The sequence below is a fragment of the Aquila chrysaetos genome, chromosome 13 (assembly GCF_900496995.4).
Source record: "Aquila chrysaetos chrysaetos chromosome 13, bAquChr1.4, whole genome shotgun sequence".
Lineage (NCBI taxonomy): Eukaryota > Metazoa > Chordata > Aves > Accipitriformes > Accipitridae > Aquila > Aquila chrysaetos.
Window position 1 is genome coordinate 23,191,157 of NC_044016.1, and position 16,581 is coordinate 23,207,737.

General features: G+C 39.1%; 1 protein-coding gene across 5 annotated transcripts in view; it reads right to left on the reverse strand.

Annotated features, from left to right (window-relative positions):
- Positions 1 to 666: 666 nt before the first annotated feature.
- The window catches only part of CDC42EP3 (CDC42 effector protein 3), a 35,055-nt gene continuing 19,140 nt past the window's right edge, over positions 667 to 16,581 (reverse strand). For 3 of the 5 annotated variants that reach the window (XM_030035350.2, XM_030035348.2, XM_030035349.2), the window contains one exon: positions 667 to 2,796. In XM_030035350.2, coding sequence (XP_029891210.1) covers positions 1,737 to 2,504 — 768 coding nt within the window. In that variant the 5' untranslated portion in view covers positions 2,505 to 2,796 and the 3' untranslated portion in view covers positions 667 to 1,736. Of the gene's footprint in view, positions 2,797 to 7,146; positions 7,659 to 16,581 lie in introns of those variants that run through there. The other 2 variants (XM_030035352.2, XM_030035351.2) reach the window with 2 other exon arrangements.

The following is a 16,581-nucleotide window of genomic DNA, read 5'->3' on the forward strand; positions in this document are numbered from 1 at the left end:
TCTTCTTGGATCATGAATGTACTGGAAATTTGATCCAGGCTTATACACAGAGAATATGAAGTTGAAGGCAATTAAGCATTTTCTTAAAAATAAACACACTTCTTGACCATTCTGCATCTCAGTTCCTCATTACAGGATGTCTCATTAATGCACATTAATATAAGTGCTTAACCAGAAACAGGGGTAATGACTGTGTTCCTAAAACACACTGAAAGAATGGAATTAGTTGGCATTGACTCCCCAGGAATTTTAAGGATAAATATAATATACATTAAATCATCCATAACCTACATGTTCTGACAGGAAGATACAGATAAATGTGGTTATCTAATGAAGAATAGTCTACAAACTGTGTCAGGATTTTACCTAAAGACTCCAGTGAAAGCTGCTGGAGCTTTGCCATTAACTTCACTAGGACCAAAGTATTAGTCTCTTGTCTCCAATTACTTAAAATCAGTGTATATCCTAGAGGGTCCTACCTGCTTGGAGTTTGCCCTTAAAAACTTGGGAAGTAAAATGAATCGGAGAAGTCAACTGAATTAAGATAGTAGAATTGATCTGCCCCTTGGTCCCATATTTCTGCAACTCTACTGCAGACTGTTTCATTACAGCAGAAAACAAAACCTTGTGTTTTGGTGAGGCTATGTACTGAATCACAAAGACATAGCAATTTAAAGGGTTTTTTTATTGTATTGCACAAGATATCTATGCAATCCATGTAGGTACTGTATTAAAGGATCCACATTTCCCAAAACATTGGCTGTTGCAGCACACATCACAAGCATTGTGAATAACCAGTGCCTTCTTCAAAAATTAAAATAACTGGTTGCAAGTTTAAGCATGTGTGGCAATAAATGAAGAAAAAAAGCAAGGAGTATCAATACATACTTCTTTTCAAACACACAAATATACAATTTTCAGAAGAGCACCAATAATGCCAAGCAACTATTTTGATGAGATACTGTATGTATAGGCTCTGCAGTAAAAAGCCAATATGCACACAAAAAATATATTTCAACTTTTAAAATAATTTAACCATATCATTTTGCATGTGTCACCTGTTTACAACATATCATTTCATATACAATGTCAGGCCCAAGCCTCAACTTGCGTAAATTTGTGCATATTCATTTAAAGCAGCTGAGACTCTGGACCAGGTGTTCAAGCTGAAAAAGCCTTCAAACTGTTCACATCTGAATACAGAGTGGTAGTATAAGACCAAGAAAGTAGTTACAGTGAAGTTATAACAGAAATGGTACTATAGAAAATGAAGAAAAACACTATCAAACCCCCAAACACAAGGTTCTAGAAAGAGGCCTACATGTAAAGTGATGTCATAATAATTTATAAAAGTGAATAATTAATATCAGCCTCCTTTCTGACACTTAGAGATTCTCATATATTCAGAAGCCCATAGAAGTGAACTAACCAAATGTCACAATCGGTATCATCCTCAAACTGTTTCTTAAGTTTCTGATCATTAATACTGGTACTTAAAAACATTCTATATTTGCTGAAAACTTATTAAAATTTAGCTTCCTGCTATGAGAATTTAGTGTAATAAAAATAATGAAAAACAATAGGTAAAAAAATAGCATTTTAAGAATATTTTTAGAAAACCCGTCAAACAACTGCAAATACAGCTGATTTTTAAGTGTCTCTACTTTCAGACTATGGTTTTTTTGTTTGTTTTTGTTTAAGTGAATCACTTGTAAAGAAGCAAGGGAGTACCAGTTCTAAGATTTATTCTTGTCCATTACATTGAGGACCTCATCCAAAAGTGAAGGTCCCAAGTCAAGTTGTAATGAGAGAAGAGAGCCTGCAAGATCTGAAAGGGATTCTTCTGACTTAGTCTTTGTCTCGGTTAGTTCATGTGAAAGTCGACTGTCATCAAATAAATCAACTGTTTGCCAATCAGTGCATCGTTCAGAAAAGCTGGATGAGTGACTGTCTCTACCATTAGTAAAATGTGAAGAAGAACCATTTTGCTCCCATATGTCATCTTTGTATGTTTTTCCATCCTCCATCTGCTTACTTTTCTCCTGCAATTTTTCTTCTATTACTGGCTCACAGCTAAGCCTAGCATTTCTCAATGACCTGATGGATTCTTGCTTTGAATTAAATGTCACTGGTGACAGTAAGGGCAATGTAAGGGCTTGAGAACCCCCAATGGCAGGAAGGGAAATAGCATTTTTGAGCACTGGCGATGGAGTTTCTGTAAACATGGATTCAGAAGTGCTGTTTGCCCTTAAGAATTCATTGTGGCCACCAGACTGGCTAACTCTGGTTTCCCCTTCATTTCCAGGCAATAGCTCATAGTTGCCCTGCAAAAAGGAGATGTCTCCAAAAACGTCATGTTGTCCCTCTTTTCCAATGTGTATGGTGTGACGAAAATCTCCAAGTGGTGGACTGATCATATCAGGAGATAAGATATCCCTTAGTTTGAATTTCTTCCCTTTCTTATTGTTAGCAGCTTTCAAGTAGATGGGTGTCTTGGCTGGCATCTTGCTTGTAGTTTCTGAGAGGGGAAGTTATTAAAAAAAAAAGAAAAAGAAAAAAAAAGGAAGGGGGAGGGGAGGGAGAAGCCTCTTACAAAATCAGTTATTCTTGGGAGACCTTCAGTGTTATCAACGTTATATCATCATCTTGAACCACTCTTGCACATGAAGTTCCTTTCTTCTGATGCAGAGAACTGTGGGGTATGTGAAGGTGAATGTCTCCCACTGCAGATCTTTCCAACAACTTTCAGGTCAGTTAGCAACCAAATGCCCTGCTACTTCCAGAACTTGAGAAAACCTGCATGGGATACAAAATCAGGTTATCATTAATTTATTTTTCATGGTTCATTCAGTCTTGTTTAAAAAAAAAAAAATCAGTAATAGTACTGACAGTTCCAGCCTGCAGATTAGCTTTATGATGTTGCTTCCCTTCATTAGGCAGGATAAAAGAGTTTAGATTAACAAGGGCTAGCTAACCTTTCTCTGACTTCATAGCTTTTTTTGAAGTCAGAGTTCCTTAGACACGGTTAATGAGCACAATTCATTTGATAAATATCACTATCTTAACCTTTCCTCTCTTTATTTGGGCATTCAAAATGCTGGCCTTTGAGAGCACATGCAGAAACACATTTATAACATTCAACAACATTAAACTTTTGGTAGACCTGGGAAGATTGACAGTCATTCAGGAAACCTTTTTGGAAATGGAGTAGACCACCTCAGATTAGAGAACTTGAGATACCACCATTTAGTGCTGAAACTCTCACAAACTGTCACCAATAACATTTCTGATAATTGTGCCCATTTAAAAGGATAGTTTTATGTACTTGAAAAAAGTGCTAGTCATTAGTTAGAAACATCCAAATGCAGGTATCTTAGAAGAGACTGATTCTTGTGACTACAGTCTTTAGACTACAGGAATTCTTCATAGCAACTAGTTATAGACTAACTCACAAATTACGTAGGCCATGAGGCCAAAGCGACTCAGAGTTGTTCTGTGCAGCCAAATGAAACAGTGTTTGCAAACCAAGTTGTCCTATTAGAATGTGGTCTCTGAAAAGCCTGATGAAGCAGTCCACAAGGGCTAACAAGCTATTGGGTCAACAAGTTATGGAAAAACACTCTTCATTAATGCTTTAATGGTGTATTTCTTCCTTAGAGTACCAGTTCCTTACTCTTGAGCAATCTCAGAATAAATGTATTTTTCTCCTGGACATTTTTGTACTTTTCCCTATTAAGTTCATGGACCACCAGAGCATCACAGGTCACTCCTCCTCACCAGAAGACTCAGCCACAAACCCCTCACACTCTGTCCATTGCCATCCTCACTCTATAAAGCAGCTTGCAGTTTTTGCACAGAAAGACTTTTCTAGCAGTAAGCAAAGGGAAGCTGTCTGTAACAAGGCTACTTTTGCTGCCTTTTTTCCATGCCCCAGCAGACTTTTTTCTTCATCAAATTAAGCCCAGTAAGAATCACCAGTTTTAAAACTTTGTACTGTATGGTTATACAGCCAGATTGTCAAGAAGCATTTAAGCATTTTCACAAATCCTTTAACCTGAGTAATTAGTTCCTACAATGGGGTACTTAACTGTGCATCACAAGGGGAGCTGGGAATCTAGCCAGGTTAGTATTTTGGTTTTTTGATTCCCATCCGATACCTACTGCACTTCAGATAATGTTGAAAAGCCCTCCCCCAAAAAATACAACAGATACAAAGATGAAAGCTGTCATACAAAATAAGCCTAATGTTCAATAAGTTATGAGGACATTTTATACTTTTAAGCTCAATTTTGAAATACAACTGATTGCATCAACCAGTTAAAAGCACTTCAAAGCTTCCTTCTACACAACAAAATGGTAATTCATTAGGCTCTACAGAATACTAGGAGATTCACATTACATACCAAAACTCCACCAACTTAACTCCATGTCAGTACTGTAAGATAGAAAAGTAAGTCCTAAATAAGATCTCTGCTAGTGCCACATGCCATGGAAACAGAACTGATTAGTCAACTCAGTTACCTTTCAGTTTAAAGCTGAAAAATTCACAGCATTGTTTCCCCCCTGATTAACATTCTACCCAAGTAACCCATTTAGCTAAACAAAATGTCCTCAATTCTACAGAGAAGACTATTCTTAGCAAACAAAGCCAAATGGTGAGGTTGTTTTAAGTTTGTCTAGTGAACTCAGCGCTATCTCACTTCCCAGGAATAACAGGCTGAATTCCCTCTTGATTCTAATTCCTCATTCTTTCAGATCTTTTAATCTGTCATGAATGGCAATGTAGTGTCAATGTGGTCCAAAGTCATGCCTGTTGGTCACTAGTTCAAAATGAAAGACAAATCCAAGTTCATTCAAAGCTTTCATGGCTTCCACCAGTTTGGATGTGTATCAAACACCATGATCACCAAACTCCGTAAGGAGATTTCAAAGAAACCTGAAGGACACAATGAAACATCTGAACATCAAGAAATACTAAAATCAAGTGTAAAATAACTTTTAATATAAATAATCCATTTTGACACACAAGAAGAGCACCATATTTTATTTAGCTCATAGCTCGGGGAGAAAAAAAAAATGCAAAAACCCCAAATAGAGCAAACTTTTGGGCATCCAGATCTCCTTTCGTTTTTGCACCATGAGAGAGCCCCAGTAAGGGGCAGTGTAAAACCATACTACCTCTGAGGATGCTGCAAGAGGCTCTGGTGTTAAGAATTATAATCCCCCTCTGTACAGCAGTCCCTGCAATTGTGAAGGCCTTGCCTTCCATTTGGCCAGTGCAAGAGGCTTTACATTTAAAGAGAAAAACTTTTACATGCTTAGTGCAAGCATCATTTTCTCTGCTGAAAACAAAGGCTACCTTTGCTGCAGATTTCACTAGCTACTGTATTGAAAATCTGCAAATTACACTTTGTAAATAAAAGATGAGGGTTCACTCCTCAATGGACAGGCTTTCCACATACAGCATAACATAGGCTTCAGAGCAACTGTACTTTGTTTCTGCATACCTATCCTCTTTGTCAAGTACTGCCCAAAGGAGTACAGATTTTAATCTACTTTGAACAGCTGAAATATATCATAAATCTGGAATATTCACTTAGCCTAAAATACTGTTGTTACTCATATTTCATTTGCAATTAAAGAAGAACCTATATCGATATATAATGTGGTTTAAAAAAAAAAAAGGAAGGAAAAAATATAAAACCAACTTTGGCAAATGAAGAAAGGCTTAATGAGACTAAGCCTCCAGCTCAACTGCTGCAAAACTAAAAAATTAGTCCGCAAAATTCTCACACGAACCTTACACACTCCCTGCATTCAGCAAGATTTAATGAAATCACCAGTACACAGGCTAAGAGAAGGGACACAACACACTCCAATCTCAATACCAGGCCACACAGTAAAGTTCACCTTGTCTTAAAATGAGACCTTTTTCTGATCTTGCTGCTAAGAGTCTCTGTTTTGACTAATTTCAACTCAGTAACTAAGTGAATGTATAGTCAAACTGGACAGCTGAATGAGAAATTATAGGAAAACCAAATGCATAACTAAAAGCCCACAGTCCCAGGCTGCCAGCCTACAGTGGAAGATCTTAATTTAAGAGAAAAACAACATGAAAGAATTTTTCTTCCAGTTGAAGAGATATCCCTCTCCCAACAAGATCCAAGCATGAGCGAAACTAGAGAAACTTCAGCCCAGTGAAAATTAAAGTTTTAGTTTGGCTGTAACACTTGCTCATTCTCATTCCTATCACTTCACACTCTCATTTAAGTGTTTTGCTTGGTAACAATGACTAATGTTTTCAGAGGCACTTCTAATGCACCTTGCGAACCTTCTGTCCACTCAGTAATCATCACCTTCCACACAGTTCAAAGTTTTCCATGGATGACTTAGTTTATTCCACAGCCTGTTTTAAAAGGACAGACTATCAGCAAATATCTCAACAGCTAAGCTTACGAAGCTAGACACGAATAAGGGTCGAGGTGCACAATTTTATTTGTGCACAAATCCCCAAAGACCTAGATCCTTAAGCAGAGTCCTAGGCAAAGAAATGATAGAAAGAAAATCCTATTTCCACAGGGCAGGACCTGAAGAAAGCATGCACTCTAAGAAGCCTATGAACTTTCTACAGGACAAGCCCTTGCAAGGGCTCTGCCTTACACATCATTGGCTAGAAGCATGTGAATTTTAGAGAAAACCATTTCCAAAATCTCGTTTAAAATAACACTGAATTATCTTGTGGATCAAGTCACTAGGAAAAAAACAGAGTCTGTACATTATTTAAATATCCAAATGAGGTTACAGTAACACAGCAAAAGACAGACACAAACTATGCAATAAGCTGCTGTAACTTTTCTACACAATGAAATATCTGCAAGCATAGAAGAATTAGGCTTTAGGGGTTTATTTTAGGTTTTAACTACCAGTAGCTTCCAGCAGCACAAACAAACTTGAGAATGTCCTTGTCAATGCTGTTACTTCCACTATGCCTGAAACAACATCAGTGCAAACCACATTTTTATTGTTTTTGTAACAGGGACTTGAACTCAGGCAGTCACAATTCCTGAATGCTGGTAAAACAAACTCCCAGTATAACGAAGTCTTTAGGTACAAGAAAAGCAGCAGATGATGCACCATAGAGCTTACCTCTCATGTTCCTGTGGACTTAGGTATCCGTATCAGCTGGCAGCCTCTGAAGATAAGGGGCCACAAATCTGTCCACTTCTAGACCAGGCCACCAGTGAGCTTCTGCTTATAGAGCCACCACCTTCCGAGTAGCTTTAACCAAATCAGGTGGTAACACTTCTCCCCCCAGATTGTTCATCTAAGTTTACCTTGTCTATAAGAGGCCCAGCCTTTCAATTCATCTGTATTAAAGTCAACTTCCCTGATCAGATTAGAAGTCCTCACCCCTTTGTTTCTCCTTCCATCAAAGAATTTGCATCTTTCTGATTAAAGCTACAGATTTAATTACTTTATAAAAACAATCAGGCTAATCACACTTCAGTTCAACTAATTTTCTCAAACTGCACTCAACCTACCTTCCTAGATCAAATCTAACCTATTTTATTCCATTGTCACATACACTTGTTTAGAAAATGAAGGAAAAAATCCCCAATCCTTCCCACAGCTACAGAAACACAGGTCAAGAGGGGACCCTAAGATGCAGTTCATTCATTTCTCCATCATCCTTCAAAGACCCAGATGCCTTCTGCTAGTCCTGGAAGATGTTTGTCTACCCTACTCTTAAAATTCCCTGCAGGTGCAGACTGCACACATTAATTTACTTCACAGAGGCTAGTCATCAGAGAAGATGCACCTAAAGTCTCCCCTCCTCCAATCTGGGCCCTGATGAATACAGTTCATTACTTTATGCATTCTACATCTCCTTTCAGCCTTTTCTTCTTCAGATTAAACAACACAAACATTTCAATCTTGCAACACAGGTCATGTTTTCTGGAGCTTGGATAGCTTACTCCCAACCTCCTTTTCTGGTCTTCCTCCCCTCAGCTCAAATCTTTCTTTAAATATGCCCAAAAGCAAACACAATATTCAAGCTGAGATCTCAATTTCTCTCTTAATAGAGTATCTGCATTTTTCTTTCAGCATCACAACATTGTTGGCTTATGTTTAGTTTGTGGTCCACTAAAAACCTAGCTCCTTTAGTGAAGAACTGTTGTCTAGCCAGTTATTCTACATCTTGTTCTTGACTATACCTCTGTAGCAAAGCCTCCATACCCACTGCATTGCATTCTATTCATTTCAAACACTTCAAATGGTCAGGATCACTTGGAATTTTAATCTTGGCCTCTACAGCATACAGGTTTAGCATCATCTGTGAATGTAATAAGCATACATTCAAATCATTCATGAAAATATTGTGTAGTAACAGATGCAAGATAGCCCTGCAGAGTTCAACCTGATACATCTTTCCAGATTAACAGTGGCTCGATACTCCAAGGTACTGCTACTTGAAGCAGCTTCAATTCTTGAAACAGTTGTCTGGTCAGGGGTAAGTAAGGAAATTTAAATATGCTCTGTAATACAGATATATTAATGAATGACAAGGAAGTCTTGGAAAACTTCAGTTATACGCTAGCTGGAGAGAAAAAAATATATATTTTTTTTAAAAAAGCAAATGAATTAATTAATTATCAGTCATCTTTGGAAGGGAAAGTGAAATGTAGGAAAAATCATATAAGGGTACATTTTCATCTCCCTTGCTATAAACACTTTTTCCCACGTAAATCAAAGATAAATAGTACACTAGCTGTGAGCGGTCCACCCGAATAAGTGTTAATGGTCATTAAGTGTAAGCACAGACAGGGACTGGCTGCATACAGTGTCTTTCTCTCCAGGTATCTTCCATTTCTCCAGCACTGGCCTCTTTTTCCCCCCTAAAACCTAGGTTCATGAAGGAAAAAAAGCCAAGTTCCTGAAATTATTTTTAATTGTTGACTCCTTTAAATCTTGCCACTTTTCCCTGCATAGTACCCTTGCAAATGGATAAAGTCAGAGTAAATCATACTAACCAGGGAACACCTTCAACTTTAAAGTACTTGTGGATTATATTGAAATGAATGAGGTATTTCACCTATTTAAGAGTTTTCATTTTAGCTTGTAAGAAAACGAAATAAAGGAAAGCCAACCTGGTTTAGAACCACCCCCCCAAAACAAAAAAATAATTTTTACAGTTCATTGTATCCTTCAAAAAGCTGTACCAGCACAGCAGGAAGGAGCTGCTGAAGTTATCTAATTTGGGGCTGCTGTCTAATTTAAGCAACTGGCCCCAGTCTCCAGTTATTATTTTGTTCTTTATCAGTCTGTGAGATTACAAAGGCCCCTTATCAACCAGTAACTATCATCCCTGTTAAGGTACTTGAACACTAACCAAGTTGTTTCTCAGTCATCCTTTTTGATCGAAGTGAACAGGGGGAATTCCTCAAGTGGTGATGGTGGGGGAGTAATTTTAAGCCTTCAAATACATCACTCTCTCTCTCCTTTGAACCCTCTCCAATTTTCCAGCATCTTTTTCAGAGCAGATCAGAATTAGTGACAACATTTCAATATCGTTCCCCCTAACAGCATATACAAAGATAAAAATCACTTCTTTCTTCCCATCATTGCTGCCTTGTTTATAAACAAGATCATATTTCTGCTTTTATCCTCACCACCTTACAGCAGGAATTTTGCTGTATTTGCAGGGTAGCATTATATTACAAACCATTTAAGAGTTCTTGTGCTGGTATAACAAAAATTAATTCTCCAAGCAGAGTAAACTATACTGGCAAAAGTTGAAATTTGTTATCACTGCCATTTCTTGGTTCAGAGTGGGCAACCCCATTCTATTTTTTAGGATGAAGATACACATATATTCATTTAATCAACAAATTTTGCCAGCACAGCCAGTGGTGGTGCTCATATTACACTGGTTTGTCCAGTAAGACTCTATTCCTTAGACAAAAACAAACAAACAAAAAAGGCTTTCCAAGCTATTGTTCTCCAGCAAATAAGCTGAATTTATATTCTTTAAGATAAAAAGCAAGGCCATACTTCAGAAAGAGAAAACATTTTATTTGAATGTGCTCAAGCTGGCAATCAATAAATCAGTTGAGATTTCTCCACCTTCCTCATCAATATAATTCCTCACCAATCTCCATCACCTGCAAATTTGTACCACAACAATTTTGCACTTATTTGCAGGCTGCTCATAAAAATACTATGCAGCCCAATGCTATATAAAAAAATCTCTGCATTATTTCAGTAGAAATATATCCCTCTGATGCTGACTTCTTTCTAACATTTAGTCTGAGATTCTAAAAGTTTTTAATACATGCTTTGTTGACACTGCAGAGGACTAACATTTTAAAAATCTGGCTGTGATGCAATATTAAGTCAAATGCCTTATAGAGTCTGTTTTTGCAGTTGTGCTTTTGACCACTCATTAGAATGTCTTAAATAATTCCCCTTCTTTTTTTTAATCAAGCAAATTTTTTTTCACCTTCCAATAGTTTTTGGTCACAGCTTTCTTTCAGCTTTGAAAAGTTAGCATCTTTTCTAGAATAATAAAAACCCTTTTTGTTTTCTTCTCTTCTCCAGAGACAGGAGTTTAATGAGCTCACTGTATTCTGTTGTTTGGCTCCATGGACTGAAACAGGTCCCTCTCTATTACCTTCTCCCTAGCTTTGTTGGCTGGTACATTCATACATATGGATTTAATACCATATAGTTCAGTTTTATCATTGGCTTTCAAAAATTGGGTGAGTGCAAGACCATGCAGATTTAGGCATAGGTACATGTCAGTACAAAGTCTAGCACCTTAACTCATGCAGCTGGTGAAGGCAAGGTTATGCTGCGTCAGACAGACTGTGCACTGAAGCACAGTCACACGTTTCCTCCTACAAAGCCAAGAGACCAGATGAGCAAATAGCTGGGGACCATAAACTTGTAAGCCACAAGATGAAGAGGCTTAAAAACCTGTCCATCAATTCTCTCAGGTCAAAGGAAAACCACTGTGAAATGAGACAAAAAAACCCCCATAACCTGATCCTGTGTGCCACCTAAAAGATACGTAACTGCTCTGGTTGAAATCTCATCTGCCGAGGGAGAAGAAAGGAACAGTTTTTAGCCAAAGCAGCTGCCTGATGCAGCTCAGGGCATGTTCACGTAAATGCTGGTATTGCCATATGGAAGAACTTGGGAAGATGTGGACTGAGGCAGGCAGTACTGCCCCTTTTGATGTCAGCCAGCACTCATATCAGTTTAAGTGGATTACGAATCCACACCCTTTGTAATTCTGAGCAGGTTAGCATAGATGTCTTTCTCTTTTGACACAGAGGGTGTAGTTCCCCAACCCAGCTCTGCTCTCAAAGCTGGTTTAAGAAGTTCCCACCCTGGATACCTCACTCCTTGCTGCTGGTTCCCAGTTCTGCACTGCAGTTCCTTTTACCCTCTGTGGGCAGGCAGACCTACAAGCCACACTGCAAACAGGTCACAGCAGTAATTCTCCCCACTGACTCAGTTTACAATAAAGGCTTACCAACAGCTGCAGTGTGACTGATGGCAATGCTTCAAGAGAGTTCAAGCCCAATATAACTGTTGCTGTCAGAAAGGCATTCTCCCCTTCCCCCCTACTGTGTGCACACACTTGACCCCTCACAAGCCAGTTCAGCACACTGAACAGGGTGAAAACTAACTAGGAAAGGGGTGTAAGATCACAAGGCTAGGACTGAGACTGCTACTTTCAGCTGCAAAAAGTCATTTGAATAGCTCAGCTGTCTCATGAATCATCACTCTTAGAGAGCAAGGAGTTCTGGCAGAAGGGATGGGCAATTCTTAACCAACTCTTCTGCAAGAAAAAATGTCCATGGAATTACATCCAGATTTTATTCACTTCTGATGCAAAAATGGCTTCGTAGCTCCACTAGCTTCTGCCTTAGAGTTCCCAAGGCTGCTGTCATGTTGAAATTTTTTTAAAAGGATCCCTAGCTTAACATTTCCTTAACTGGTAGGTCCTGACAAAAGGCAATCTAAAAAGCATCTTGCAAGATCCCAATTAAAAAACAAACAAACAAACAAAAAACCACCCTACCCTGAACTCCCCACCTCCAATTCTCAAATACCCTTCATCTCTAAGTCAAATAATTCTTCATCATCTCCTTGAAATACACAAGTGACATAGGCATATTAGAATCACTAGTTCTCCTATTATTCAATTCTCAAAGCATTTCACTTGAAATAAGTATTTACCATCTTGAAGTGGCTGATAAACTAGGTTTAAAACAAACTTGAAGGCTAGAGAGCCCTCTATCTGCAAAGGCTAACAATGAGGTAGAGGTACAAAGCTACAGTAGAATATAAAGTTGCACAGGACTTTTTTGATTACATAGAAAAAGGATGAATCCTCTGCTCTGTTGCAGTTTTGCCTCCTTCAGAGAGTTGAATGGTCATCAAGATGAGATCAAAGAGCATGTGGTTGGGGTAGGTGGAAGAAAGGGAATTCTTCAATGGATTACAAAAATCTTCACTGAATTTCTTTTTTGGTCCAACTCATGCCCTCTTTAAGGAATGGGGATGAAATCATGGAGTAAATAGGACTTCTAAAATTTTGTTATCTATATGCAATTCAAAGTAGATTGTTAATACAACTAAAGTAACTGTTTTAACACCCTTATATGAAACAAAAGGAAAAAAATAGAAATTACTTCTTCACTGCGAGTTTATGCTGTACTCCTAAGAAAGTAACTCCACTATTTCAAGGCACCATTTGAGCAGAGGTAAGAATCTGGAGGAATAAGTGACAACTGAAAGACATGTCATATTCTGGCTCTGCTCTGCAGCATGTCAGCAACACTTGTGACGTGCCCCAGCTGATACGGATGCATCACACTGGACAGCAGTGCAGGGGTCCCCACTTCCTCCTGAGATCTCTCTGCTACAGATGCTCTGGTCTGTGAACTTGAGTTGCTTGTACTAAATTGATCAGACTTCTTTTTTCTGGAATATATCAAGTAGCGTCAGAGTGCATTCACTCTCTGTGCCAATAGTTGTATTTCACATACTGCTCTTAAAACCAGGCAGAGTTAATCAGTGTAATTTGAAAGGAATTAATATACTCAGCACTTGTACAGAGGTATACTGTCTGAATATTCAGAGTGGCACAGTGGCAATTCAGTGCTAAAGCTAGTTTACTGATTAGCAGCTGATATTTCTTTCAAACTCTAAACCCCAGGTATTTAATTAAACTGTCTGAAATATTTCTGTCTCAAATCCCTCTAAAGCAACCTTCTCAACACTCAGGGTTTTACCTCAGCCAGTACTCAGCACCTATCTTTCCATTACTGCAGCCATATTTCAAAAGATAAGTACATCTCTAAGACACAGCTTAAGCCAAATGGCAAGTGAGATGACAGCATCTGTATATAGAAGAGACTGGACCTCAAGCTTGCATGTGCAGGCAACGTGACCGAATAATTAAATGGGTCAGGGAAACATGCTGTATCCAATGAACCCAAGGAGACCTAATGTACTGCAAGTTGAGTCCTGTCCTTTGCAGCTTTCTGGAAAAGCATTTTGCAGATGTTCGCGTTCTCTCTGCACTCTGCAGGGGCTCCTGCTTAGAACTTTGCCTTGAGACTAAACAGAGGGATTTATGTTCTCTTGCAAAGGTCAATATTTCAAAGTGCTCCAAAATGGACGTTTTCAGAATAGCGTCAAGGGAAAGCGTATTGGCGGCAAAAAGAAAACTTCTAGTAGGCAGTCACATTAGGGTAATGTAGTCATGACTCATGCTCCTCACCCATTTCCTGACTAGGGCTGTACATGATCAAAAGAAAACCAGCCACAGTAATGCTGCCGCTCGTTAATGTTAGCTAGCCTGAAAGGATTACAGACTACCAAAAAACAAACTCATTGCAGAGTATCCTACTTAAAGCCTGGCATAAACTGACACTGACACACACAGTGGCGTAATACCATACTCAACCAAAACAACTACTTGCCTTTGTTGCGAGAAACAAGTTACAACTTTTTATGATGAGTTCTCCTACCTGAACAAACCCTCTCACACACCTTAAAACACTGTAAATCCTTGGGGTGCGTAGGGAGAAGGAGAGGACTATCCAATTGCTAGTTAGTATCTAAAGAAATACAAGATATACGGCCTTTTTGCAGAGGATCACAGCAAACAGACTGCTATAAAACAACTACCACCTCCCCAGAAAGGCTGTAGAAGAACACACACACACATAAGCCAAAGCACAAGCTGGGCCTAAGTGGCAGTCACCTTATAAGAAAGGCACTGCAAGAGGCAATTTCTGTCTCAGTGTTCAATCCTGTTGGGCAGCCTGAGTGAAGCGTGCGCTTAATGATGCAAATTGGTGTTCATTTGTATAAAGAGCTCTTCAGCAGAAAACAAATTTCAGATCCTTGTTGGGACCTTGGTCACATTTAATTTGTTCCAAAACCCACATTAATGAAAACCCCAAAATTACTCAGATGTCTAACCTAGTTTCTGTTGAAATGTTAGGTAACACTGGTGACAACACCCAGCTGCACCTCTCTGCACCCTCACAGGCCAAATAGAATCATTTAGGTTGGAAAAGACCTTTAAGATTATTGAGTCAACTCTTCTCCCTCCCTCCTACCTCAGAAGCAGAGCCCTGCACTTGCAGGTCCCTCTCACTCCCCTTTACAAATGCCGACTAACAGCTAAACATGCCCCTCAGCACCAGTCAATGTGTTCCTTATGCTTCTTCCGACAAGGGAGATCAAAGGGGAGAGAGATCCTGAAGCTGACCATTAAACATATAATCCATTGCCAAAACCATTATGCATAGAATCAAGACTGATCAGCAGTGGCACTCCACTCCCAGGATATTGAGGGGACATATGCCAGGTGTCTGACAGCCAAATTCAACCCAAATTTAACAACCTGGCTTTTTAGTAATGCCTCAGCTTACCTCTTGGAAATCTCAGACATTTTGCTCCTCACATGATACAGAGTACTGGGGGACAGGTAGGGGAAGCAATCTGTTGCACAAGGCAAAAGTTACTTTTAGGTCTGACTAAATGAACAACAGCTAAATATACTAAGCCTGTATTTTATCTAAGTTGCACTAATTACTTCAGAGTTGAGAGAAGCTAGTTCTGAAAGAGAGCACACGTATACCAAGGTCTTACACTGCATTGTGACACTTGCTGCTAGACTGTTATAACTCTGCTTGGTCATCACATGTCTTATTTATATAACTCTAACAGCACAGAAGTGAGGTGCAGCAATCCCTTTGGGCATGGATGCACCTCTCTCTTGACCAAGAACAAGCTGTTACCACATGCTGTGAGTCATTCATGTACCAATTCATACAGCTGGTATGGAAGGCAGTGGGGTGTAGGCAGACAAATAAAAGAACATATTTTGGGGACCTACTTTCCTGTGTAAAGGGCACATTTATTTACTTAATCCCTTAATAAGTAGGTAAAATGAACTTCTGCCTTTACTGAAGGCTATTTAAAGCAAATTTCTAATGGCTCTTGCAAGCTCCAGGGAGTCAGAATTCAAGTCATGGGAGGAGTGATATTTTGCTTAGTGTGGTTTACCATCCTTTGGAAATTTAAGAAAAGGTGACATGTTGTAGAGCCCAGCACACACACCTGCAGTGCTGACAAAAACCTCTGCTCAAACACTAGAAGAAAAAAAAAAAAAAAAACACAAAAAAACCAAACCAAAACCAACCAAAAAACCGCCCAAAACCCACAGAACAACTATGGCAAAAAAACAACCACCAACTCAGAAAACAAAACCAATGTAAAGATGGTCAGAATCCAAGCCACAGAAGTAAATGGCCAGGTATTCCTGATCTCCTTAGTGTAGGCAAGGGGAGCAGAAACCGAGATCAATTTCTTTGTCCTGAGTGCAAACCCAAACCATATCCAGAAAAAAAAAATCACCCTTATAATACCATTACAATGCATCAGGATTGCATTAATTTAAGGCACAATGACGCACTCTTCTCTTGTAAAAGTCCATACTGTTTCTTTTAACAGAGATAGCCTCTGTAGAAACAGAGGGAAGCAACACACATTAGCTCCCTGAATTACAGAAGAGCGCATGGCCAACAAAGGCAGTACACTCAAGAAATTTAAGAGGGAACTTGCATCCAAGGAGGCCATCAACATCTCAGTGTTGCTGCTTCGGTACTGGACAGGAAGAAATTAATGGATAACGTAGGCCCTGTTCCACAGACTCTCTAGATATAGCTCACATGGGAAGGAATAGAAATATCATAAGCAAAATAGTTTGAAACACAGTCCCAGCAAAAGGCATGTACAGTAACTTCTAGAAGGAAGATGGTATTACCAAACTGGCATTCCTTCTTTTCCTCTGTACACGGGCGCTACCTGGATTCACCAGAGGTATGCTCCTTCTGTCTGCAGAAGCAGTGGGGCAACATACTTGGGCTCCGAGGAAGAAGCCCAAGGAAATCCTTACTGGAGGAAATAATAGAATTGTTCACCAACAGCTACAAATATCCATGTTAGACATAGTTCCTCAACACCCCTATTGCTATAGTCCTATGCTTC